The 23,834-nt window shown below is 50.3% G+C and overlaps 1 protein-coding gene across 2 annotated transcripts; it reads left to right on the forward strand.

Annotated features, from left to right (window-relative positions):
- The first annotated feature begins 3,216 nt into the window (after positions 1-3,216).
- SDHC (succinate dehydrogenase complex subunit C) lies at positions 3,217-23,076 on the forward strand. Of its 2 annotated transcripts, none has more exons than XM_073323634.1 (6): positions 3,217-3,244; positions 11,720-11,776; positions 13,485-13,586; positions 14,551-14,612; positions 18,705-18,868; positions 22,051-23,076. In XM_073323634.1, the coding sequence occupies exons 2-6, from the start codon at positions 11,769-11,771 to the stop codon at positions 22,153-22,155; spliced, it is 441 nt and encodes a 146-aa protein (XP_073179735.1). In that variant the 5' UTR covers positions 3,217-3,244; positions 11,720-11,768; the 3' UTR covers positions 22,156-23,076. The 2 variants fall into 2 exon arrangements, with proteins under 2 accessions (XP_073179735.1, XP_073179734.1); XM_073323633.1 differs by lacking the exon at positions 3,217-3,244 and adding an exon at positions 3,256-3,329.
- Positions 23,077-23,834: the final 758 nt, after the last annotated feature.

Raw genomic sequence — 23,834 nt, forward strand, 5'->3', positions numbered from 1 at the left:
CTGAGCTAGCTTTGATAGAGTCAGGTTGTTAAAAGTAGTAGTGTAGCCACTGTTGAATATACAGCAGCAAGATCTGGCCACTCAGATACTATCCCCCCTGTTACCCACACAATCTAGGGCACCCGGCCTACACCCTGTTGAGGGCTCAAGGTGTGACCTGGTCAATTTAGGCACTTCCACCCTTTTCCTACCGAGAGCTTGGGGTGTAAGACACCTAGCCTTTCTCATGGGGCTCAGGGAGAGACCTGGTCAATTTAAGTACCCGCCCCTACCCATGGGGCTCGGGGCTGTACAGGTCTGCGTGACCTTTTCCCAGTGAAAGAGCCTCAGACAGCTGTGCTCTAAACATCTATTTATTGGCAACACACAGAGAATACATATACCAAGCAAATCTCTTATGCGCACCGCTCCCAAGGTACAGACAAATTTCACCTGATGGCCAGTCAGGATCCACTCATCTGGGGGTTCCTGGCGATGCGTCTGCACATCACGATCATGCAGAGGGGTCAGAGTTCCAGCGGCTTGATGTTGAACTACAGTCCAGAAATGGTTCCCAAAGAGCCTTGCTTTCCATTTACATTCTATCGGTAAAACTAGCTCCCCCCTTTCACTTCACTAAACCCATCACTCCTAAATAACAAACATTTTAACCAATTATACACTGGCACCTCTCTGTCCTCCTTCCTGCCCAAGTTTTTTACATTTTATCTTTCATGCCCAAATTGTAACTTAGCTGTGTCCTTTTCTGTTTGTGCAGCTGGTGAGCATAAAACACTGGTCAGAGCTTTTCTTACCATTTGTTGAGTCTCTTTCTGTATTCTTCCTAATTTCTCAGTGCCTGGGTGTCTCTACTTTATAACCTTGGTGGTTATAAGTCTCCTTAGGACATTCCTGAGGTGGGGGTGCTTTATCAGCAGTAGAACTTCCCCCCCACAATTTTAGTAGTGAATGCCCAGCGTTTTGTCCATGGCTGGTTTAATGGAGGGGGTAGGGGGTGGGGAGGGGAGGGGTTGATCAGGTCTCAGGCCAACATCTGGCACTGGCTACAATTAGAGGCAGGATAGCAGATGAGACAGACCCCAAATCTTGCAGTTTCTCTGCTCCTTGTCTGAAAATATTTAAGTACAAATATAATTTTGCCAGGTGCTACTTTAGCTCTTTTGGTAGCAGGAATGGGGAAGGTGTGGGGGGAGAGAAGATTTGTGAAGAGGTGCAAAGTATAAGAATTTGACCTCTGTGTGACTTTCAACATACATATATCAAGTTTCAGAGTGGTAGCTGTGTTAGTCCGTATCAGCAAAAACAACGAGGAGTACTTGTGGCACCTTAGAGACTAACAAATTTATTTGGGCATAAGCTTTCATGGGCTAAAACACTTTGTGGGCTAAAACCCACTGATGAAATGTGTTTTAGCCCACGAAAGCTTATGCCCAAATAAATTTGCTAGTCTATAAGGTGCCACAAGTACTCCTTGTTGTACATATATAAATTACTGGCCACTGTTATTGTTTCACTTATTGTAGGGTCTATTTTAAATGGCAGGGGGCATTGTATGAGAGGAAGGATACAGCGGGAAACAAGGAGTCAGGATACCTGGGTGTGTACTGAGCCCTGTCCCTCAATTGGATGTCACCTCCCCACCTTACAATGGAGATAATGTTGATCTACCTTGTGGGAGGGTTATGAGAATTCAGATAAGTTTCTGAAGCTGTGATGCTGGCAGAGGAAGGGCCAGTTCATGCTAAGGCTCCTAGGTGACAACTGAACACTGAAGGCTTGTCTACACTGGCAATTTACAGTGCTGTAACTTTCTCACTCAAGGGTGTGAAAAAACACCTCCCTGAGCGCAGCAAGTTTCATTGAGGTGTTTTTTTTTAAGAGTGCTGGGAGAGCTCTCTCCCAGTGCTCTGCTGCGACCCACAAGTGCTGACAAATAGCTGGAGCCAGTCTGCCTCACCTGTGTGCTGGAATGATTAAAATAGATATTAGAGTTATAAAAACATGCTCAGTGTTTAGACTTCAGGGAATGCTTGTAAGTTGCTGTGTGCATTAATCTCACTTATAATACCTGTAGGCCATGTTATAAAGTAATATTTAAGTGTTTGCTCTGTAACTGTAAATCACCAGAGAGGAGAGAAGCATTACCAAATGTGAAATACTTGTTTCCAGCAGGAAGTGCTATTTCTTGCCCAACGAAAGGTCCATCAACTCCAGGGAAACCACTGCTGAACATCAGAAGACAAATGGCTTTGTGCATTGCTTCCCCCTTCCCACCCCCATGAAGAGGAGATGTGCAACTGAACTCCTCCCAACAGCTGAATTCCCAACTCTAATGCTTGAGGAGTTCACACTTGTTACTTGGTTGAAATCTAAGGCCTTGTCTACCCTGCCACTTTACAGTGCTGAAACTTTCTCACTCAGGGGTGTAAAAAAACACCCCTCTGAGCCCTGCAAGTTTCAGCCCTGTAAAGTGACAGTATAGACAGTGCACCCCCTTGTGGGGGTGGGTTTTTTACAGCTCTCTCCCAGCACGGGTGCTGCGGCTACGCAGGCAGGTTGGAGTGCTGCTGTGGCAGCGCTTTGACATTGGTAGTGAAGACACACCCTAAGTATAGAGCTCGCAGCCAATTGGGGTTTGTGTCCTGCTTCCAAACAGCCAGCCGCAAAGTGACTTCGTAGTCAATTCTTCTTCGAGGCCCATAGCTGGATAGAAATACCTTTCGGGGACGCGGGCTTTGCTCTCAAAACTAAATAACTTATTTTTACACGTTCATAATCTAATTTAACCCCCCCCCCCCCCGGGGCCTCCCTCTGGGGCTCGAGCCAGGAGCGTCTGGCCCGCGTGTGACATGCGCGTTAAGCATTCAGGGGCCGGTTACACCCGCAGGGCACGCGCCAGGTCTGCTGCCCCTGGAAATCAGCGCGGGGGCTGCACCACCGTCGCCCCGGCCCCCGGGCAAACAGCGCTGACGCCGCCGCGGGGCTGGGGGCCCGCGAGACATGGAGCCGGGCTGGGCCACCTGCCTGCCGGGGTTAACGGGCGCGGCATCAAGCCCAGCGACCTGCCCGCGGCTCGCAGCGGGGCCTGAGCGGGGAGCGGAACCCAGGCGTCCCGGCTCCCAGCGCCTCCCGGCCCCGCTCCAGGGAGACGCGCAACGGGCGGGGACCGACCCCCGCGGCGGCCAGGAGCCCCGGCTGGGGGGTCGAACGGTCGCTGGGAGACGAGACCCCGCCCCGCGGGAGCGTAAGTAGGGCGGGGCACGTGCCTTGTGCGTCTGAGGTCACTTCCGGACCTTGGGGCGTGTCGGAATGGCGGCCTCTTTGTTGAGGTGACATCTAGGAGCGGGGGGAGCAATGGGGGCGGGGGAGGCTGGAGACCTGGAGAGAGTGAGGGGCGCCCGGGGCGGGGAGGCTGGAGACCTGGAGAGAGTGAGGGGCGCCCGGGGGGGCGGGGGAGGCTGGAGACCTGGAGAGAGTGAGGGGCGCTCGGGGGGGGCGGGGCGGGGAGGCTGGAGACCTGGAGAGAGTGAGGGGCGCTCGGGGGGGGCGGGGCGGGGAGGCTGGAGACCTGGAGAGAGTGAGGGGCGCCCGGGGGGGGCGGGGTGGGGAGGCTGGAGACCTGGAGAGAGTGGGGGGGCGGGGGAGGCTGGCGACCTGGAGAGAGTGAGGGGCGCCCGGGGGGGGTGGGGAGGCTGGAGACCTGGAGAGAGTGAGGGGCGCCCGGGGGGGGTGGGGAGGCTGGAGACCTGGAGAGAGTGAGGGGCGCCCGGGGGGGGGCGGGGAGGCTGGAGACCTGGAGAGAGTGGGGGGGCGGGGGAGGCTGGAGACCTGGAGAGAGTGGGGGGGCGGGGGAGGCTGGCGACCTGGAGAGAGTGAGGGGCGCCCGGGGGGGGTGGGGAGGCTGGAGACCTGGAGAGAGTGAGGGGCGCCCGGGGGGGGCGGGGAGGCTGGAGACCTGGAGAGAGTGAGGGGCGCCCGGGGGGGGTGGGGAGGCTGGAGACCTGGAGAGAGTGAGGGGCGCCCGGGGGGGGCGGGGTGGGGAGGCTGGAGACCTGGAGAGAGTGAGGGGCGCTCGGGGGGGGCGGGGTGGGGAGGCTGGAGACCTGGAGAGAGTGAGGGGCGCTCGGGGGGGGCGGGGTGGGGAGGCTGGAGACCTGGAGAGAGTGAGGGGCGCTCGGGGGGGGCGGGGTGGGGAGGCTGGAGACCTGGAGAGAGTGAGGGGCGCTCGGGGGGGGCGGGGTGGGGAGGCTGGAGACCTGGAGAGAGTGAGGGGCGCTCGGGGGGGGCGGGGTGGGGAGGCTGGAGACCTGGAGAGAGTGAGGGGCGCTCGGGGGGGGGGAGGCTGGAGACCTGGAGAGAGTGAGGGGCGCCCGGGGGGGGCGGGGCGGGGAGGCTGGAGACCTGGAGAGAGTGAGGGGCGCTCGGGGGGGGCGGGGCGGGGAGGCTGGAGACCTGGAGAGAGTGGGGGGGCGGGGGAGGCTGGCGACCTGGAGAGAGTGAGGGGCGCCCGGGGGGGGGTGGGGAGGCTGGAGACCTGGAGAGAGTGAGGGGCGCCCGGGGGGGGCGGGGAGGCTGGAGACCTGGAGAGAGTGGGGGGGCGGGGGAGGCTGGCGACCTGGAGAGAGTGAGGGGCGCCCGGGGGGGGCGGGGTGGGGAGGCTGGAGACCTGGAGATAGTGAGGGGCGCCCGGGGGGGCGGGGTGGGGAGGCTGGAGACCTGGAGAGAGTGAGGGGTGCCCGGGGGGGGCGGGGTGGGGAGGCTGGAGACCTGGAGAGAGTGAGGGGCGCTCGGGGGGCGATGCGATGTGGGGAGGGGGGAGAGGAAGGGGTGGCCTGGGGGAGATGGCGGGTGGGCCGGTGGCTGCCTGTGATGTGGCTGCGCTTCTACTGTTGGAGAGCTCGGGGCAGCGCTGGGAGCCTGCCCCTGGCTTCTCCCTGTCACCTACGGTGGTGCTGCACCTGGCCAAGTCAATGGCCTCCGTGACCTGCAGTGAAGCCTGACCAACTCCCGCTGCCATGGAGAGATTGTGATAGTCTTGTCTTAAAAACAGAGCCCTGGAAGGGCAGGGAATTCTGCAGTGTTAATAAGCAAAAGATCCTGAAGGTCCCTAAACAGCATCATCAGTTCCCCTCACTCGTGCGGCATAGGGAGGGCTCAGATAGACAGACATTTATGGTCACGTTGCACTGTCTAATGGATCTAAGCTGCCCATGCCTGGGTAGTCTGACCCTGCATCTTAGAACTGTGAGTCCGGGCTTGTGTCGACACAAACGTTGTGCAGCTTTAACTGTACTAGTGTAGGCAATGCGGTGTGAACTACCCCAGTGTGACACATTTATACCGGTGTAACTTATCCCCATACAGGAAGGGGAATAACTCATCCCCGTATAAAAGAGATAAGGTGGGTGAGATGATAACTTTTCCTGGACCAGCTCTACTGGTGAGAGAGAGGACCTTTGGAGTGTATAGAGAGCTCTTTTTCAGGCATCACCCACCTTGGTCCCAGGATATTAGGCAACACAGCTACAATAACCCAGTATAAGACATCTTTATATGAGTATAACTTCATCCCCACTAGGGGTTGGACCAGTATAATTATTTTGGCCTTTTTCATTGGTCATAAATTAGGAAAAAAAACAAATACCCAACAGTCCCTGCAAAAGACAAGCACTTTTCCTCATTCAGATCGCCTTTAAATGTATCACAGCATAGTAGTAACCAGCACAGGGTAGGTAGCTGAACAACAGGTATATCTGTGACTGGTTTCTCATTTATTGCCATTGCTGCAGTCACTGTGTGGCAGAATGATGACGTACCTTTGTCAGTGTCCTATGGAATGGGTAAAGCCCTACCAAATTCTTGGTCCATTTTGGTCAATTTTAGGGTCGTAGGATTTTAAAAATTGTAAATGTCATGATTTCAGATATTTAAATTTGAAATTTTATGGTGGTGTAACTGTAGGGGTCCTGCCCCTATAGGTGCTGTGTGTGTGTTTTTTTTTTCTTCAAAAGTTATTGGGGGGTCGTGGTATTGCCACCCTTACTTTTGCGCAGCTACTGGCAGTGGTGCTGCCTTCAGAGCTTGGTGGCTGGAGAGTGGCTGCTACTGGCTGGGAGTAGAAGTAAGGATGGAATGGTATGGTATGGCATAGCCACCTTACTTCTGTGCTGCTGCCTTCAGAGCTGGGCCCTTGGCCAGCAGCCGCCAATCTCCGGCTGCCTAGCTCTGAAGGCAGCAGCACAGAAATAAGCGTGGCAATACTGCGACCCCCCCCAACCCCCTTTTGGATCGGAACCCTCAGTTTGAGAAATGCTGGTCTCCCCCATGAAATCTGTGTAGTATAGAGTAAAAGTACACAAAAGACCAGATTTCATGGTCCATGACACGTTCTTCATGGCTGTGAATTTGGTATGGTCCTAGGAATGGGTTTTCGATGTTCGTATGGGTTCTAGTAGACAGGAGTTCTGGTTTTCTCTAACAGACAAAGGTTGATCTCACCGTAGTCTGTGGCTGTATCTCAATATGTTGCTGTTGAGTAAAGGAATATTGTGTCCAGTTTTGATGTCCCTGCTTGAGAAAGGCTGTTGAAAATTTGGAAAAAATTCAAAGAAGAGCCACAAGAGTGATCTGAGTGCTGGAAAGCTTGCCTTACAGTAGAAGACTAAAGGATTTTAGTCTGTTTAGTTTATTGGAGAGAAGGTTAAGAGGTGACTTGAGCATGGTCTAGAACTCTTCTTCAGCTATCACTCGATGCAATGATGATGTCTGCCAAAGGTGTTCATTGATGGGGTTTTTAAGTGGCTGAGGAGCCTGATTCGTGCCCTGCATATTTTCCCACAGAAGTGACAGGTGAAATCTTGGAGGAGATATAGTTGTTGCCTGGAGTGTTGTGCCCTTTCTTTCCTCCTTTGTCGCTTCTCTGTCTAATGAGCATGTCTGTTCTCAAAGTGGGCTGTGGCTTGGTGTATAGTTTGTTGCCTCTGTGTTCAAGTCCTCCCAGTTTGTTGGATCTATGTCTCCCTTTTTAAGGTGTACTTTCAGTATGTCCTTGAAGTTCTTCTGCTTCCCTCCATGATCCCTTCTTCTCTGGCTTAACTGAGAGAAGAGTAGTTGCTTTGGGAGACAAGTGTCAGGCATATGTACACAGTGACCAGCCCAGCAGAGTTGATGTTTCATGACCTGTGCTTCTATGCTGCTGATGTTGGCTGCAGAGAGAATGCTGATGTTAGTGTGTCGGTCTTTCCAGCTGATCCTGAGAATCCTCCTGAGGCAGTGCTGCTGGAACCACTCCATCTGCTTGAGATGTTGTTTGTAGGTTACCCAGGTCTCTGATCCATAGAGAAGGGTGGGGATGACAACTGCCTTGTAAACCAAGATCTTGGTACCTGTTTGTAGATCCCTATAATTGAAGACTCGTTTGAGTAGTCTTCCAAAGAATGTGCTAGCACAGCGGATCCTGTATTCAATTTCTGTGTCAATGCTGGCTGTTTGGGAGAAGTGGCTGCCAGGGTATGGAAAATGGTCCACTTTTTCCAGGGATTCTCTGCTAATGGTGATTTGTGGAGTACGAAGAGTAGTTTGTGCAGGTGAGGGCTGGTAGAATACCTTGGTTTTCCTGGTATTAAGAGAGAGACCCAAGCTGTAATAGGCATCTGCAAAAAGATTTAGGGTGCTTTGCAGGTCGGCCTCTGTGTCATCCTTCCACACACAATCATCTGCATACTGAATCAGTGATGCCAATTCTTGGGATCTTTAAATTTTGTTTGGAGACGTAGGAGTTTGAGGAGTTGGCCATTCATATGATACTCAATCCCGATTCCGTCAGGAAAGCCATCGCAGGTGAGACTCAGGATCATGGCAGGGTAAATGGAGAAGAGTATTGGAGCAATGACACAGCCTTGCTTGACACCAGTGCGAATGATGAATGGTTTGGTCTCTGAGCCGTTGCACAGAATGGTGGCAGTCATCCCATCATAGAGTAGTCTGATGGAAATAATTTTCTATGCACAGCCAAACCTACACAGCACCATCCATAGGGCAACATGATTGATAGAGTCAAAGGCCTTGGTTAGGTTGATGAATGCCATGAGTAGTTCCTGGTGTTGCTCTCTGCATTTCTCCTGAATCTGTCATGCCACAAAGATCATGTTGGTTGTGCCTCAGGATGGCTTGAAGCCACACTGTGGTTCGGGGAGGAGTTCCTCGGCAAGGGGGAGGAGGTGGTTTAATAGGATCCGGGCAAAGATCTGCCCTGTGACGGAGAGGAGGGCAATACCTCTGTAGTTCCTGTACAAAGATTTGTCCCCTTTCTTGAATATTGTAACAATGTTGGCATTAAAGTCATGTGGAATTTCTTCACAGGTCCAGATTTTGTCAAGGAATTGGCAAAGTTTGTGCTGGGGCATTGTTCTACCAGCTTTTAAAAACCTCAGCTGGGATGCTGTCTGGGCCTGGTGATTATTTTTATCTGGGTGATGGCATACTGTAATTCCTCAGAGGATGGGAAACTCTCTAACTTACTGACAATATCATTGACATTCAAGAGCACTGTGAATAGTATGTTTAAGTTGATCCCAGTGCATGTGCTGAAACTATAGGGTATTCCACTCATCGGCACCAAGACTGGTTTGACAAAAACAACAAGGAAATCGTAGCATTAATTCAGCAGAAAAGAAATGCATTCTGTAACTGGCAAAATGATTCCTCTAACCAACGAAAATATGAGGCCTATCATCTGCTCAAAGCCAAAGTCCAAAGGAGGCTACATGACATCAAAAACAGGTGGTGGCAAGAGAAGGTCCTCTGAGATCCAGGGTTTTGTAGACCAGGATGACATGAGAAGCTTCTTTCAAGCAACAAAAGCTCTATATGGGCCAAGCTCCAAAGGCCCAACCCCCTTACATTCCCAGGATGGCTCCACCCTCCTCAAGGACAATGCAGCAATCAAACAATGCTGGAAGGAGCACTTTGAGAGCCACTAAACTGTGAATCCATGGTCTCTGAAGACACCATTGAGTTCATTCCACAACACACAGCAGTGGAATACCTTGCTGATTCCCCCATCTTCTGAGGTCTATAACTACCAGTGCAGGGAGAAGATGTACTATTAGAGGGCTCTTTATTCTCCCTCTTGAGTTACTTATACACTTTTTCTTACTGCAATCGAGGTTAACAAAGGTGGTGTTTTTTTCTAGATATTTTCTTACCTTTTTTGTTTTAAAAGACAGTTTAGGCTTGGTGTGGTGTGGATGGAAAGAAACATGCTGGCTTGGGTGGAAAGCTTTCTGAGGTGTGCATAGATTCAATTCCGGTCACAGAAGCCACAGGCAGCTGTAAGTGAGCAGCCAAGGTCTGATTCATCATTTCCTTGCACTTTGCATAGTAGATTACACTCCTGTCATTCTGATTTTTTTTGGTGGCATTCTAAACTCACTGTGCAGCACTTTGAAACAATTCCACAAAGTGTAGGACAATGGTAAATTGGCCCCTGGATGTGCATAGACTAAGCCCAGACATTAAAGTAGAAGCAACTTGCCCATGCATGTATTTATTGTGACATTTGTGTTGGATTACATGGGTGCATTTTAATGTGCTCTCTGATGACTGTCTCTGTACATATGCTAAGGCTAACATACCCTCTTCCCCTGCTGATAAATACATTTTCTAACTGGCTTTCTGTCTGCATCCCCCAAAACTGTCGGATGCACTCCTAATTTTTTTTATCCATGGTACATATATGACCCCAATTATTGTAATGTCTGAGCACTTCACAATCTTTAATGTGTTTATCCTCAACCTCCTGTGAGGCAAGGTAGAGCTGTTATCCCCTTTATTCAGATGGGGACCTAAGGCACAGAAACTGCATGACTTGCCCAAGGTCATACAGGGAGTCTGTGGCAGAGTAGGGAATCCTGAATCCCTGCTTGCTTCCTAATGTCTGGATCCTCCTTCCTCCCCTCATTGCAGAATTGTCAGATTTGTTTAGCTGTGTTCCTTATTCAGTTTGCCTCCAGCTTACAGAAAAATCTTCCACTGACAGAAGTTGGAGAGAGATGAGGGGAGGAATCTGGCCATGCGGGAAGCCCCCAGCCTAAACGTGTGTTGTGGTAGTATTTGCTGTTGTCATTACCATAGCTCCGTAATGAAAGACACTGCAGACAACTGCATTGGGAACCGAGCATGGAGCAACCGTAAACTAGATTAACCCAGACAGTACTTATATTAATAGGGGGCAGTGAATTGATCTTGGGAGACAGGCGGTTCTGAATTGCTAATGCTGGCTCTGCCAGCTAACTCACAGTATGACCGTGGTCGAGTCATTGAACGAATGTGTGTTCTTTCCCTTCTTTGTTGTTTTATTTTGAATTGCAGGAAAGCGTAGGGGCCCCAGGCATGGACCGTGGCCCTGTTGTGCTAGGTGCTGTACAAACACAATAAAAAGAAGGTCCCTGCACTAAAGACTAAGTAAATTGTAAAATAAGGCTGATCCTCAGAGTGCAGAGCCGTCAACCCGGTCGTTTTGTATACTCGGTCTCTTTTTTTTTTTTTTTTTTTAAATCTGTTGTCTTCTGCCATCTGTGTAGACTGTGTCCAGGAGCCAGAGCTTCGATTTATGTAAATATTTATAGCTTAGTTGAGGTCAATGGAGCTATGATGCTCTGTTGAGGGTCTGGCCCCCAGGTGTTTTTACCGCTGTGTCCTCAGGTCTGCTGGCGGATGGTTAAAAATGCCAGTGCTGTGTTTACCAACTGGTGTTAATGAAACAGTGGGAGATTTCCTGAGATGCTGGAGCAGATGCAGTGTGCATGCATCTGAGGGTTAATTAATGTTTGTCAGTGTGCTGTAGATGAAAGTACAGAGTGTTGTTATACACTTAATTCTAATCATGTCACCAGGAAATGAAGTGCTGTCTTTTGTGCCTTGTCCTTGACAGTAACTGAGGAGAGAGAGTGGATGCTGTAGATTCCAACCCACATCTGCAAACTCTTGAGCTGTGGCTGGATTGGAGGCCTGGCTCTGCCCCTCTTGCTGGAGAAATGCCCTTGAATGTCAGTCACAATTACTGCAATTGATCTGTAGAGAATGGCTCCCACTGCTTTGAGGACCATAAAAACCTTATTTATCTCCCACCTCCAATGTTGATGTGCCTGAAATACTGTGTGCGTTGGGCCATGACATTGACCTGCCTTCTTGCTAACACTCAGAGAATAACCAATGGCAAGGGTGAAACAATATAATGAAAAAGAGCTTTTAGGAGGAAAGCTGGTGATCTCTTTATTTCAGAGGCTTGAAGAGTTGTAGTCTGAACCAGCTCTTTTCATACTGCTTGGCAGGCATGCCTTTCTGGGACATTTACCACCCAGTCCTGATAATTACTTCTCCTGAGGGTGAAGAATGGCGTGCATCAGCCTCGCTGTTAGTGCAGAGTACTGTTGATGCCTGTCTTATTAGCAAGGTATTACAGCTCAGTATGGTAATTACAGGGTATCATAAAGAGAGAACTCTTAGTTAAACTCTCCAAACTCTGCCCAACAGCTAGGCTCAGCGTTACAAGTGTTAAAAATAATTCCTCCTCTCCCAGATTCACTCTTAAAACATCAGGCATTGCACTGTGGTCTCCTCTGCTCCTGGTTATAAAAATGCCCCTGTATTGTGTGCATTTTCCCCTTTCTGTGTCTATCCGACATTCACAGAGCTCTTTCCGTCTTCTTTTTTGCAGACATGTGGGTCAGCGTTGCCTGTGGACTCGGCTCAGCCCCAGCCTTTCTATGCGACAGTGAGTTTTTGAGGTTTTATTGAGAGTAAAGGGATTAATTCCTTTCTCCCTAGGGGATCCCTTCTAAGACTTCACTGCGTGTGCACGTTCTACCTGCTTATTAATTCTGACCATTCCGATATCTGGCAGGTGCCATGTTTTGGCAGGGTATTTACTGTGTCATTACACGATAAATATGTGGCTAGTTAAATAACCTGCAGGTGTTTCTTTTGTGGGGTAATAATTGTGTCCTGGAATAAAATAAACTCCTGGGTGGAGGCTGGGGTGTGTTTTAGTCCTGGGCATTGTCTGTTATTGAATGCGTCAATGATGAATATGTACAGACACAGCTGGATTAGAATAGTGTAACTGGAATAAAAGCAGGCTCACTTTAGAAGGCGCTTTGGGATAGCATTGATCGGGATTTGCATGCCGCACAGGTGCACCAGTATGTTGCATCCCTGTGCTTTGCTCATCACTGCTGTCATTCTGTGTAAGCTGCAGTGCAGTGTACTCAGTAACTTTATACCTAACAAAGGTATGATTAACAGAAACCCTCCTGTGCTCCATGCAAGCTGCACAGCTGGGCTCGGTGGGAGGTGGGGGAAGCTGTTGTTTTTTGTTTTCTTTTTGCTAAATTGGGCTGTAAGAGTAATTGCTGAGTTATCTCAGGAACATGAAATTACAAGGTCTTTCTTTGGTACAATGTGCAATTACCATGGCAGTAAAGGGCAGATTGCATGGTATCAGCATTATATAATGTTATCAGATAGCTAATAGTCAGACTCGACTGTGGATGGTGCTTTTCAAGTTGGGAGAGCTAGGGAAATCAGTATGGAACTGAGCACAGCACTGTCTCGCCATCCTAAGTTTTATTATGAAATGCTTAGAGCTGCCTCTGACTCTCTCACCTCCTGTTTTTCGAGAGATCCATGCTGCATTACTGCAGTCGAGACCAGCAGAGGTGCTTGAGCTGGCAGCTTTTGTGAGGGGTTCTAGTTTGGAACTCTCCCTCCACCCACAAGTCCACCAGGGCCCAGTTTTGTTACCCTTCCAAACACATTGCGAAGCCTATCTTTCCCCTTTTGGTTAAGGCTGTTGAGGAGGGTGGGTTGACGTGGCTATATGTATGGGCACTCCTTGTTAAAGTTGTAATTTTGAAGTTGTGGGCTTGGTGCCCAGACCACTGGATGGCACCTATAGATGGATTTAGTAATTTTAATAAATAAATACTCCTCTGAGCAGGGAACGGAGGAGATGAGTTCATGTCAGTAGCCTGCTTCCCTGGCATCGCCATTCTCACTTATGGCCTCACTGCACCTTCCTTGGGCTTCATGCAGACCTGATGTCATGTTTATTCCGTCCTTTAGTTCTTTTTCTAGGTGCTGACTTGCAGGGCAGCTATGAGCTGGCCCCATTTTCAGAACTGTGCCCATGGTTCAGGTAACTTTCCTGTTTCAGGATAAAACTGCAAAGAGCAAAAAACTGCTCAGTGGAAGGGGCATTGTGTGTGGACTGTTTGACTTGTGCTGATGTGGAGATGGGTGAGCAGTGTCCCATGGGATGTACCAGTCCTGCAAGGTGAAATGCCCCTCTAGTGTTGCTCTGTGGACCTGGTACAGCCCTGCTTAGACAGTGATGTTCCACGGGCACAGGGTAACTCTGAGTCACTTAATTCTGTTGCTCTTCCTTTTACTTCTCTGATTTCCTGCCTCTCCTTTTGTTCCAGCGTGGTCCCCATGGGAACAGCAGCGAAGGAGGAGATGGCTCAATTTTGCGATAAAAACACCCAGTCAAACCGTCCCATGTCCCCTCATATCACCATCTACAAGTAAGAACTCCAGAGGCGTCTGCATCTCTGGGGGTTACATCCCAGAGTCTGGCAAAGAGCTTAACCCTCATCATCCTCCCCTTCATTGGAAAGAACTCTGTATGTTCCCTTTAGTCATCAGGGAGCACCTGCCTTGTGGTTAAGGAAGAGAAGTGGGAGACCTGGGTGTATTTCTAGCTCAGTCATAGACATTCTGAGACCTTGAGCAGCAGAGTGTTACTTTCCCACCTGTGACAGTTTCTTCATCTCTGCAATGGTAATAATGAAACTGCCCCACCTCAAGGGGTGGTGAGCCCTAGTTAATGTCTTCAGAACCCTCTGACGTCCTCGATGGAAGGCGCTAGACTGGGTCAAAGGATTATTCCCCCAAAAACCTTGAGTCCAAAGGGTGTTGGGGTGACCTGAGGCACAGGAAGGGATCATGTGAAGCCACCAGAGCACACCACCTCAGTGATCTGATTCTCTTGTGGTGAATTTCCTGTTGTGTTGGGATTTTTCTCATTTCTGTATATGTGTCTAGGAGCCTGAATCCTGGCCTGTCCCTCTGAATTGACGGCAGTGTTGCACTCTCCCCCCCATCCTCCCTCCTAGCAAACATGGGCTTTCTCCCTCCCAGGATTCCTGCCAGTGGGGTTTGTCATTCTTGAGCCACCCCTGCAAATTCCCCACCCATTTTCCTTTCCTTCTGGCTAGATTCCTTGAATAATTCTGACTGCAGAAATACACAGCCAGCAGCACAGAGCTGTCTGGGAACAGATCGGTCATGCCTCTGCCTCTGTGCCCCTTCTCAACAGGTTTATGTGAGTTCCCAGTGCCCAGCCAGTCCTTCATCCTCACATTACCTCAAGCCTCTCTCTAGAGAACCTCACCTCTAGCATGCTTCAGACACCCCAGATGTGTTGTTTGCATATCACCCACACTCGAGGAGTGGCTCATCTTTCTGACGAGGTCTATTGTTTTGCAGGTGGTCTCTGCCCATGTTGATGTCCATCGCCCACCGTGGCACTGGTGTTGCAATGAGTGCAGGTGTGTGATTCTCTGCCTCAGGTACCTTTGGGACTAGACGGGCTGTGGTCAGTATCAGTATAGAGAGCTTTAATTCGCAGTCACTAATTCTGATACAACTTGACTTTTATTCTGTTGATTACCTTCTCTCTCCTTGCCCTCAAGGCAAGGAGTTGGAGTGTCTCAGCTGTAGTTGCCATAGCTGGGATCTGTAATGGGCTGTACTGACTGCACAAATAAATACCCATTGCTCCTAATCTCATTTTTTTTCCTTCTGCAAGCTGTATCTTGCCACATACACTGGTAGAGCCCTGCGCGGATACACAATTTATATCCGCGGATATCTGCGGAGTTGCAGGGCTCTAGTGACGATGAGCGAGACCAGCAGGGACTTGGCCAGTGACTGGGTCAGGAACTGCAGCGGCGAAAGCAGCATGTTGAGCCACTGCTCCCAGAAGGCAGTTTCCAGCCCAGGCAGATCCTCTGGTGTGGCTGTACCGCCCCCAGCCCTGATCATTAGGGTAAGCACAAGGCTTACTGGCAGCTGTCCCTGGTCATGCTAGTGTGTGCAAGTGGCTTGCATGCTCCTGTCCCTTCCACCAGCAGTGTGGGTCTCCTGTCTGGGAGCATGCGAGCTGCTTGCACACACTAGTGGGACGAGGGATAGCTGCCGGTGGGACCAGGGATAGCTGCTGGTAAGCCTGGTGCCCACCCCAGTGGGCAGGGCTGGGGTGGTACAGCCTCCACCTTGGAGCTGCCCTGGCTGGTCGCTGGCTCCTGCAGGTAGCAGCCCGACATGCTGCTGCTTTCACTGCTGCAGTTCAGGGCCTGGTCACTGGCCATGGTCCTGCTGGTCTCGCTCGTTGTCGCTAGAGCCCTGCAGCTCCGCGGATATCCACTTTGTATCTGCGGATATAAACTGTGTATCTGTGCAAGGCCCTATACACCAGTGTCCAGACTCCTGTATGTTGTCAGACCCGGTGCCCTGCACATGTGTGCCATATGTAAGTAGTACCCTTCCTGGGAAAGTCAAGGAGGCAGCATTTTCTCTTGGTTAGAGCATGGGGGACTGGGAGTTGGAAAACCTGCATTCTGGTCTGAAATCTGCCACTCCCTTGCCTGAAATCGCAGAGCAAGTGACTTACCCTCCCAGGGCTTCACTTTTTGTCTGTGGGGACTGACTCACTCTTGTGGCTCTCACATGGGGTGCAATAGTTTAAATGCAAAGTGGTGTTCGCTTTCGCTTTGCCATGGCTTCCTGTTAAAGGGCCGCTGCCCCAAGCAAGAACCCCTGTCTGAGGAAGCCACTCATCAGGTATGAATTGAAAGAGCAAGTTCAGATTCAAATGGGTTTTCTAAGCTTTCTGCAGGTATTTATTATTTGTATTACTGTAGTGCCTTGGAGCCTTAGTCATGGATCAAGATCCTATTGGTGTAGGTCCTATATAGACATAGCAGCTGCCTCCCAGTTAGGGCCCCCTACAGAAACCCTGATAATGCACACTGGGTGGGGGAGTAGGAGGCACCAGGATTGGGGCCACTAAACCATGTCCAGACAGATAATTTGATCTTGTGCCATTTAACCAAAACACTAATGTTGAAACCTTAACCGTCTTTCTGACCCTCATTCTCCTAAGGCCTTTCCCTCTTTTTTTGTGACTCAGTACCAAATTTAACTCTGGTCTTTGTGGTGTGCTGCTGTGGGAGCAAAATGATCAGGAAGGAAAGGGAGAAAGTGAGGGGCTGATAAGGATAACTTCACCAGCCCTCCCCCTCTAACTCTTAAAGCTGGCCCTGGAACGTGGGGAATGTCTTTGGGGAGGCGCAACACCCGCCCCCCCCCCCACACACTTGATTTCCACAAGGTGGGTGGAATCTGAAATGAAATCCACAGCAAAGATGTGTCACAGGACCAGAAAACTCTGTTTTTGCCAGTGAGGGAGTTTAACTAAAGCTTATATAAAAATGGCACTAGAAACCTTGGTGCTGCTTCCAGATGGACTCATTAGACAGAGTTGCTTGTTTGAAGGGGATCTAGTGTAGGTTGGGCCTCAAGGCTTGAACTGACCATATGCTCCCTGCCTCCCTCTTGGCTTTCACTGAGTTAAACCCCAGAATTGCTAATCTGTGCAGCTAGGCATTATTGTCTCCCAGTAGAAAAGCTGAAGGTCCAGCCAGGTGCCAGATGTCAGCAGCATGAGCCGCAGAGTCTGAATTCAGTTACTGAAATGAGTTACAATGAGCACAGCAGTGTTTAATCTGATGTGAGTGCTTGCTGCAGATCACTCTGTTATATCAGCGCAATTTATCTCCTTGCTGGATCTTGTGAGCCCAGCGGGTTTATTCCGTAGTGCCCTTTGAGTTAGCCCATGTGCCCTTCTCTGTAATACTATACCAGGAAGAGTGACACCACTGTGCCAGGCAGAGAGGTGGTTTGTCAACATGGCCCAAGCCTTGCGGTCCCGTTGGTCATCCTCCGCAGCCCAAAGCTACTGACTTCCCAGAGGGCTGGGAAATGCCTGCCCTTCTGTGCGGGGTGCTTGGCCAGCAGCCAGTGTGCTATCGAACCTGCTAGTTGTTGTTCAAGCTCTCAGAGTTGCCATTGCCTGTAAAAGAGGATTTATTACTCACTTGCAAAACGAGCCCTCCATTGACCTCTGCCATGGGAGCAGCAAGAGGCCTTCTCCCCAGGCCTTTAGAATCCAAAGGGTAACCCCACACTGGCTGCACTGTCTCACCAGACAGATGTGCAGCCAACAAAATGGAACGGAGCAGGGAGCTCTGCTTTCACTGGCCAGGCCAGCAATTACATGAGCACTTGATTCCTGCAAAAAGAAAAGGAGTACTTGTGGCACCTTAGAGACTAACCAATTTATTTGAGCATGAGCTTTCGTGAGCTACAGCTCACTTCATCGGAGCTGTAGCTCACGAAAGCTCATGCTCAAATAAATTAGTTAGTCTCTAAGGTGCCACAAGTACTCCTTTTCTTTTTGCGAATACAGACTAACACGGCTGTTACTCTGAAACCTGTCTTGATTCCTGCACTGTCTCAAGGCAAACACAGAGGCCGTTGAAACCACGAATGGCTGAGCTGGGAAGCAGCGAGTTGGCTTAGAGGCACTGGCACTGCTGCTGATAGAGCTGCATAAGCCCGCGTACCAGAGGAGAGCAGTCGGGCTCCACTGAGTCACGGCTTGGCTAGCTCTTCTCTCTTTCATCACTCCCGTTCTTTTGGCAGCACCATCTGTAAAAAGCCTCTTGGCCTAGAAATGACAGAAGCTGCCACCACTTCTCCAGCTAGGATGCTCACTTACGTCAAGCCGTCTCTTTGTGTGCCAGCCTCTTCACTGATGTCCGCACGTGCCATTGGGCGGCTGGGCCTGGCTCCTGCTAAACTGTCTGTTTGGTTAGTGATTGGCGAGTGCATATTTTTGTCCTATTTTGGACTCTAGAGGACTTTCTGGTGGAGCTCCTCTCTTACAGTTCAGACCTTGAGGGGATCCTCTGAAACTTGCATTCCCAGATAGTTTGGCTTATGCTCTAAGGCCCCGATTCTGCAAATGCTTGAGCGTGTCACTGTGCTCTGAGGAATAGTCACTGGGGGCCACTTGCATGAGTCTGGTTACTCCCATACTTCAGTGTTGGCAGGACTGGGGCCAACAGTAAGGTTCTTAATAGCCTTGTTGACTTCAGGGGGTAATACTGTGGTAACAAAGTGACCTCACACCTTATATTCTGTTACTATTTATTTAGCAAAGCTGAGACTGTGACTGGAATTGTTCTTAAAGGCGTAAGTGTGTCAGAGCAAAAAGTGACCTCTCCTGCAATAATCACCTAAAAGTAACTCTCCTTCCATCTCCTCACTATGACATGCAGAATTGAAGGCCGCTCCCTGTGGGAGTTGTGCTGTACTGATACAGAGGAACCAGGAGAGTGGGAGAAGGAAGTTGGCTCATTTTGTGGAGAGTTAGCACTGGCTTTTCAGGCCTCAGGAATAGGAGTCCCTGGCTCTCAGCTGGGAAGTGCTGATTCTCTTGCAGAGCTTTCTCTTTCCTGACTTTCTCTTTCCTAACACTGGCAGCTGGTTTGACTTGTGGGTTCTTTCTTTTCCAGGGGTGTCTCTCTTTGGTCTGGCTGCCTTGATTCTCCCGGAACAGTTCCCCTATTACTTGGCATTTGTGAAGTCACTCAGCCTGGGGCCTGCTCTTATCTACTCTGCTAAGTTTGCCTTGGCTTTCCCCCTCACCTACCACACCTGGAACGGAATCCGACACCTTGTGAGTAGCCTTGATGGAGCTGCATGTATGTGTCTGTCTAAGGTGCAGGGGTTTGGGTGGGTATCTGGGGTAATACTTTCAGAAGTGCCTAAGTCCCATTTCCCAATGTGACTTAAGTCACTTTGGCACTCCTGAAAGTGTAACCTTTTGTTTAATATCCCCAGCTTGTAATGTCATTGTCCTGTGATGATGTGAGATCTTCCAAAATGACTGTTTTTCAGTGTCAATATCAGCTCACAATAGCCATGTTCTATTATATAGTAATATTATATTACATCTGTCTGTGATCTATTTTAGTCCCTTTATAGAAACCAGCCCTTAATATTTTCCCTGGGCTGAAACTTGGAAAACCGTCTCAGTGAAGGAGAACTTTGCAGATTTAAAAAACAGCTGAAGAGAATATTGGCTCCGCAATGTAGGAACAAGATGTGCTGCAGATAACGATTGTCTTGTGTTTCTGTAACTTCAAATATGTTTAGTTTTACAAAATCAAAATTGCAGAGGCAGCTGGCTCATAGTGTGACCTGATCCCTTCTGCTTTAGGGGAAGTGTGGCAAGTGTGGCTTCAGCACTTCAAACATGGATTTGTGCTGCACACGTTGGGTGCCCACTGTGTTCTCATCTTGGTGGCATAAGTATTGATTCCCAGAGTTTGTATCTTGCTTCTGGTATTACCAGATGCTTATGATGAAAGAAACGCATCATGCACCTGGCAGAGCTGTCCCTGTAGTGATCAGTGGCACCCTGAGGAGTGAGGTGAGGGGGCTTTGTAAATCCCGCAGCTGGAGAGACTGGTTGACTCTGGTATGGCTGACACTCCTGCAAACATTGTTCAGTTTGCAGCCTGCCAAGAATTCCAGATCAGATCTGCGAACATGAGGCCTGGCCCAGGGCTCCAGCATTGATCCAGCTGGCTGAGCCCCATTTGCTCATGGACTTGCTGTCAACCAAATAGAACAAGCCTTAACAATCATCTCATTAGGGCCTTTGAGTCAAATGTGGGTTGAAAGACTGTAACTGTGTATTTACATAAAAAAGGCAATGAAATGGCCTCCAAATCCATGTTAAAATAACCAGCAGTGCTGACAGCTGGCCAGGCTGATGGCTACATTGCACAAATGTGGGTCAGGGAACGGTTAATGCTTACATTGTTAGGTGTTGCATTTCCTTGAATAAATTGCAGTGCTGTGGTGGGGGGATTTGGGGGTGTGTGCATGTGCGTGCGTGTGCGTGCATGCACTCTGGTCGCTCCACTGCTGGAGAGCTGGTTATTGTTGTGCCTGGGCCTACATTCAGCCCTGTTATCACAGCACTAGCAACATAAACCAAAAACGCTGCCAGCTTAGGCTGAAATTTCCAGCTCTCTCCACCCTTAACTTAGACTTTTAGTGCATTGGTACATATTCTGATCACCTGATAGCACCTGTATGTGATACGGAGCAGTCCTACATTGGCCAGGGCTAGCAGCAGACTGAATGACCAACTAGGTCCATGTCTGACACTGTGGTGATTGACTCAGACCCCGTGTACAGAGGCACAATCAGAGAGATATTAAGACGATGAGGAAAATGACTCCTGAATGCTGCGTTCCCTGTCTTTGAGGGGATGGGGCTGACTGCATGGGTGGCTGGGTTAGGTGCAGTGCTGCTCTCTGGTAAGATTCCCCACTGGAGAAGGGAGATGCCTCCTGTGACTGATTTTGGCTCTCCTGTGGAGCTCCTTGGCGTAATACTGAGTGGGGTCAGGAAGTTCCCATGTACAGAGGGACAGCTGAGGCACGGAGTGACTATTACATCCAGTGTTTTCTGGAGTGTGGACTAACTGTGGTTGCTCACTCTGAGACATCTGGGGCCTGATTTTTCCAGTGGTGTCTCCATTAGATTTTCGTTTAGAGCTGAGGCTACCTCACACCTTTGAAAACCAGGACATTCTTGGGTTGATCACCCAGCATCAGTGGATGCTTAGAAAGTTTAGGCCTAAGTAACTAGCACAAACTCATACAGGTAGTCAGTGGCAGAACTGGGAACAGACAAGATGGTCTGCCTTGTCTGTTGCTGCCTGCCACCTCAGTGCATTACTGATGGCTAAGGCTAAGTTTTAGTCGGGTATTTTAAAGTCATGGGCAGTAAACAAAAATTCACAGCCAGTGACTTTTACTAAAAATACCCGTGACTAAAACTTGGATGGGGAGGGGGCTTCCCAGGGGCCCAGCGAGTGCTGGGGTAGTGCGGGTGGCGGAGCCCTGCCTGCTGCCTCTGCTGCCCCTGCAGCTCCCATTGGCCACGGTTCCCCGCCAATGGGAACTGCGAAGCCAGTGCTCTGGGCGGAGGCCTCGCACAGAACTGCCTGGCCATACCTCTGCCTAGCAGCTGAGCGTGGGGGATGTCGCAGCTTCCGGGGAGCCCCCCAGGTAAGCGCCACCCAGAGCCTGTCACATGCCCCAACCCCCTGCCCTGTCCCACACCCAAACTCTTCTGGTGCTGCAGGGGTCAGTGGCCTGAGACTGCCCCAGCAGCGGCTGGTGCGGCTGGCGCAGGAGCTGCCTGAGCTGCCCCTGAGCCAGGTGCACCAGCCGCTGCAGAAGTCACAAAGGTCACGGAAAGCCACGGAATCCGTGACCTCTGTGACAAACTCGCAGACTTGCTGATCGCCAGTCAGAAACCAGCTGGAACCAGCTTCGCTGGGACAGGGTTTGTCATTTGTGTGATGAATGAGTCACTGTAGCTAACTCCACAGGGCATTATCAAAGGTTGTTCATTTCTGTTGGGTCATCTAGGCCATTCCCAGGATGATCCTGGGCAGCAGCATCTCTAATGCTCTGTCCAGTCTAAGTGCTGGGGCTCGCACTGCCCCTGTGCGCAGCCTGCACCCTTCACCCTAGAGACTCCTACAGATCTTGTCATAGGCTCAACTGCCCCTTCCTCACTTGGGCAGTTCTGAACACCCGACTGCAAATGGGAGGGAGTGCAGAGAACACACTACTCCAAGTGGGATCTCGACAGCTCCATAGTCAGAGGGGCTGTTCCCTTCTCTGGCTTGTTCTTTGCATATTTTCTGCAATGCACTGATGGCCCTGGCTTTGGAGGCCTGGCATGCCTGGGGTTCGGTTGCAGACTGTGTGAGTGCCCCCGTGTGATGCCCTGATTCTTTGCTGAGTGTGTCTCTGTTCTCTTTGTCTCTAGATGTGGGACATGGGAAAAGGATTTAAGATTCCCCAAGTCTACCAGTCTGGAGTCCTGGTCCTGGTCTTGACCCTGCTTTCCTCTGCTGGACTCGCAGCCATGTGAAGGCGCCTCCCTCCTGAAGGCCCTCCCTTCTCCTACAAGGATTTGATTCATCTGGTGATCTGGTCCAGACAGAGCTCAGTGTGTATATGGGGGGAGGGCAGGAGGGACTAGAGACTCCTAGATAACTAAATTGTTGAGGCAAGATGGTGCTTTCCCTCTTTGTAAAGCATGTGAATGATCAGAGTTTGCTTATCACTAGCCCTGAGTGATGTGCTGTCTCCAGCTATCCTAGCCCAGCGAGATCTCAGAACACCCTTCCAGAATGCCACCAGCAGGAGTCCCAGTCCAGGATGTTCAAGACTCTAGGTAGCCACAAGCAGCTGGTAACTGACAGCTGATTCACAGTTGATTCTTATCCACCTAGAGCATGCTCAGAGGAGCTGCCTTTCTTAATTAATTGCTGTTCTTTCAAACTAACTCTGGTTCACTTGCTTTCTGCTCTGCCCTGAAGCTTGAGACAATACTGGCACTGTGTGCCCCCTCACTGGGCCTGAGGGGGGTTGGGGGAGGAGATGTGAGTGCCTCTAGCCTAGTGTATGTGTGTAGGCTCACATAAAAGACAACTCTCCCCATTCATGCTGGCGCTGGGTCTAGGGCAAGCACAGACTGAGCCGCCGACGCCAGCGCCCATGATGCTAGCAAGGGGAATAAGGAATTTGACGCTGTCCTGGGTAAAATGCCTAATTGCTGGAATCTGGCTTTCTGCTGCAGTCAGCATCCTGTGGGCTTTACAGTGGGGAGAGGGGCAGCCTGTAGTGGGCCCAGTGCTTGGGGGCTGGGCATGTTGAGTTCAAAGCGCTCTGTGCAGCAGCTCACAACTCTTCCAGCAGATGAAGGATAAGCACCCGTATATTTTTGGAGTCTTCAATCAAATGTGTTTTTTTTTTCCCCTCTGAAAATAAATCTGTTCTTTGAACCTTTTGGATGACTGCCAGTGCCACGGTCTCCCTCTCACTGTGCACTGTCACTCCGGCACGTGTGTTTGTAACAGACCCACCCTTCCTGGTAAAGCAGGCTTGCTCTTTCACACCGCACGCTGGCAGCTGAGGAGTTGTTACAGATTTTCAAATGAGCTGCCACTTCGGCTTTTCAATAGACTCTAATGAAACATCTGAAATCTGAACAGACATATGGAGTATTTACCCTGAGAAGATGGCGAATGTCGTGTTCTCTTCAGAGAAGCAGTGCAGAGGTGTGTGATGTGACTTGGGAGTCAGGGCCCTTTAATTTCATGTTATGGAGCTCATAGTGACTGGCTGCCCCTTGGGTATGTAGTTGAGGAACCTGATACTGTGGGCCTGCACCCCAAGGTCATTTACATTGATGTGAAATGCTCCTGCCTCAGTATGGTGGCATTTCAGACACAGTCTGTGCTCACTTTGTGCTAGGGTAATGGCTGCCCCAGGTGCAGGCTGCTGGAGAGTCTGCTCAGGGGGCTAGAGATTGCTGTTAAAACCCAACGTGCTCCAGTAGTTGTGTTTACACTGTTCTGCTCTTCCAAGTGACTGTAAAAATGGCCCCTTCCTATTCAGGGGCTCTGCCTCCTCTATGGAGCAGTTGGAGCTGTTGACTCTACTGTCTGTAGGAGAGGTTTTCCTCCCCCTCCTGTCGATGTGGTGGAGCCAGCATGGACTATCCTGAAACATGAATTCCTCTGTCTCCAGAGTGGCTCCAGGACC

This window comes from Lepidochelys kempii, chromosome 24 (assembly GCF_965140265.1).
Source record: "Lepidochelys kempii isolate rLepKem1 chromosome 24, rLepKem1.hap2, whole genome shotgun sequence".
Taxonomy (NCBI): Eukaryota; Metazoa; Chordata; order Testudines; family Cheloniidae; genus Lepidochelys; species Lepidochelys kempii.

What these genes read in the sequence shown, in the direction of transcription:
- SDHC (XM_073323633.1), top strand. Translation starts at nt 3,310, where the DNA reads ATGGCGGCCTCTTTGTTGAG. An exon ending in ATGGCGGCCTCTTTGTTGAG is followed by an intron (nt 3,330 to 11,719) that starts GTGACATCTAGG and finishes TCTTTTTTGCAG; the next exon opens with ACATGTGGGTCAGCGTTGCC. An exon ending in CCCAGCCTTTCTATGCGACA is followed by an intron (nt 11,777 to 13,484) that starts GTGAGTTTTTGA and finishes CTTTTGTTCCAG; the next exon opens with CGTGGTCCCCATGGGAACAG.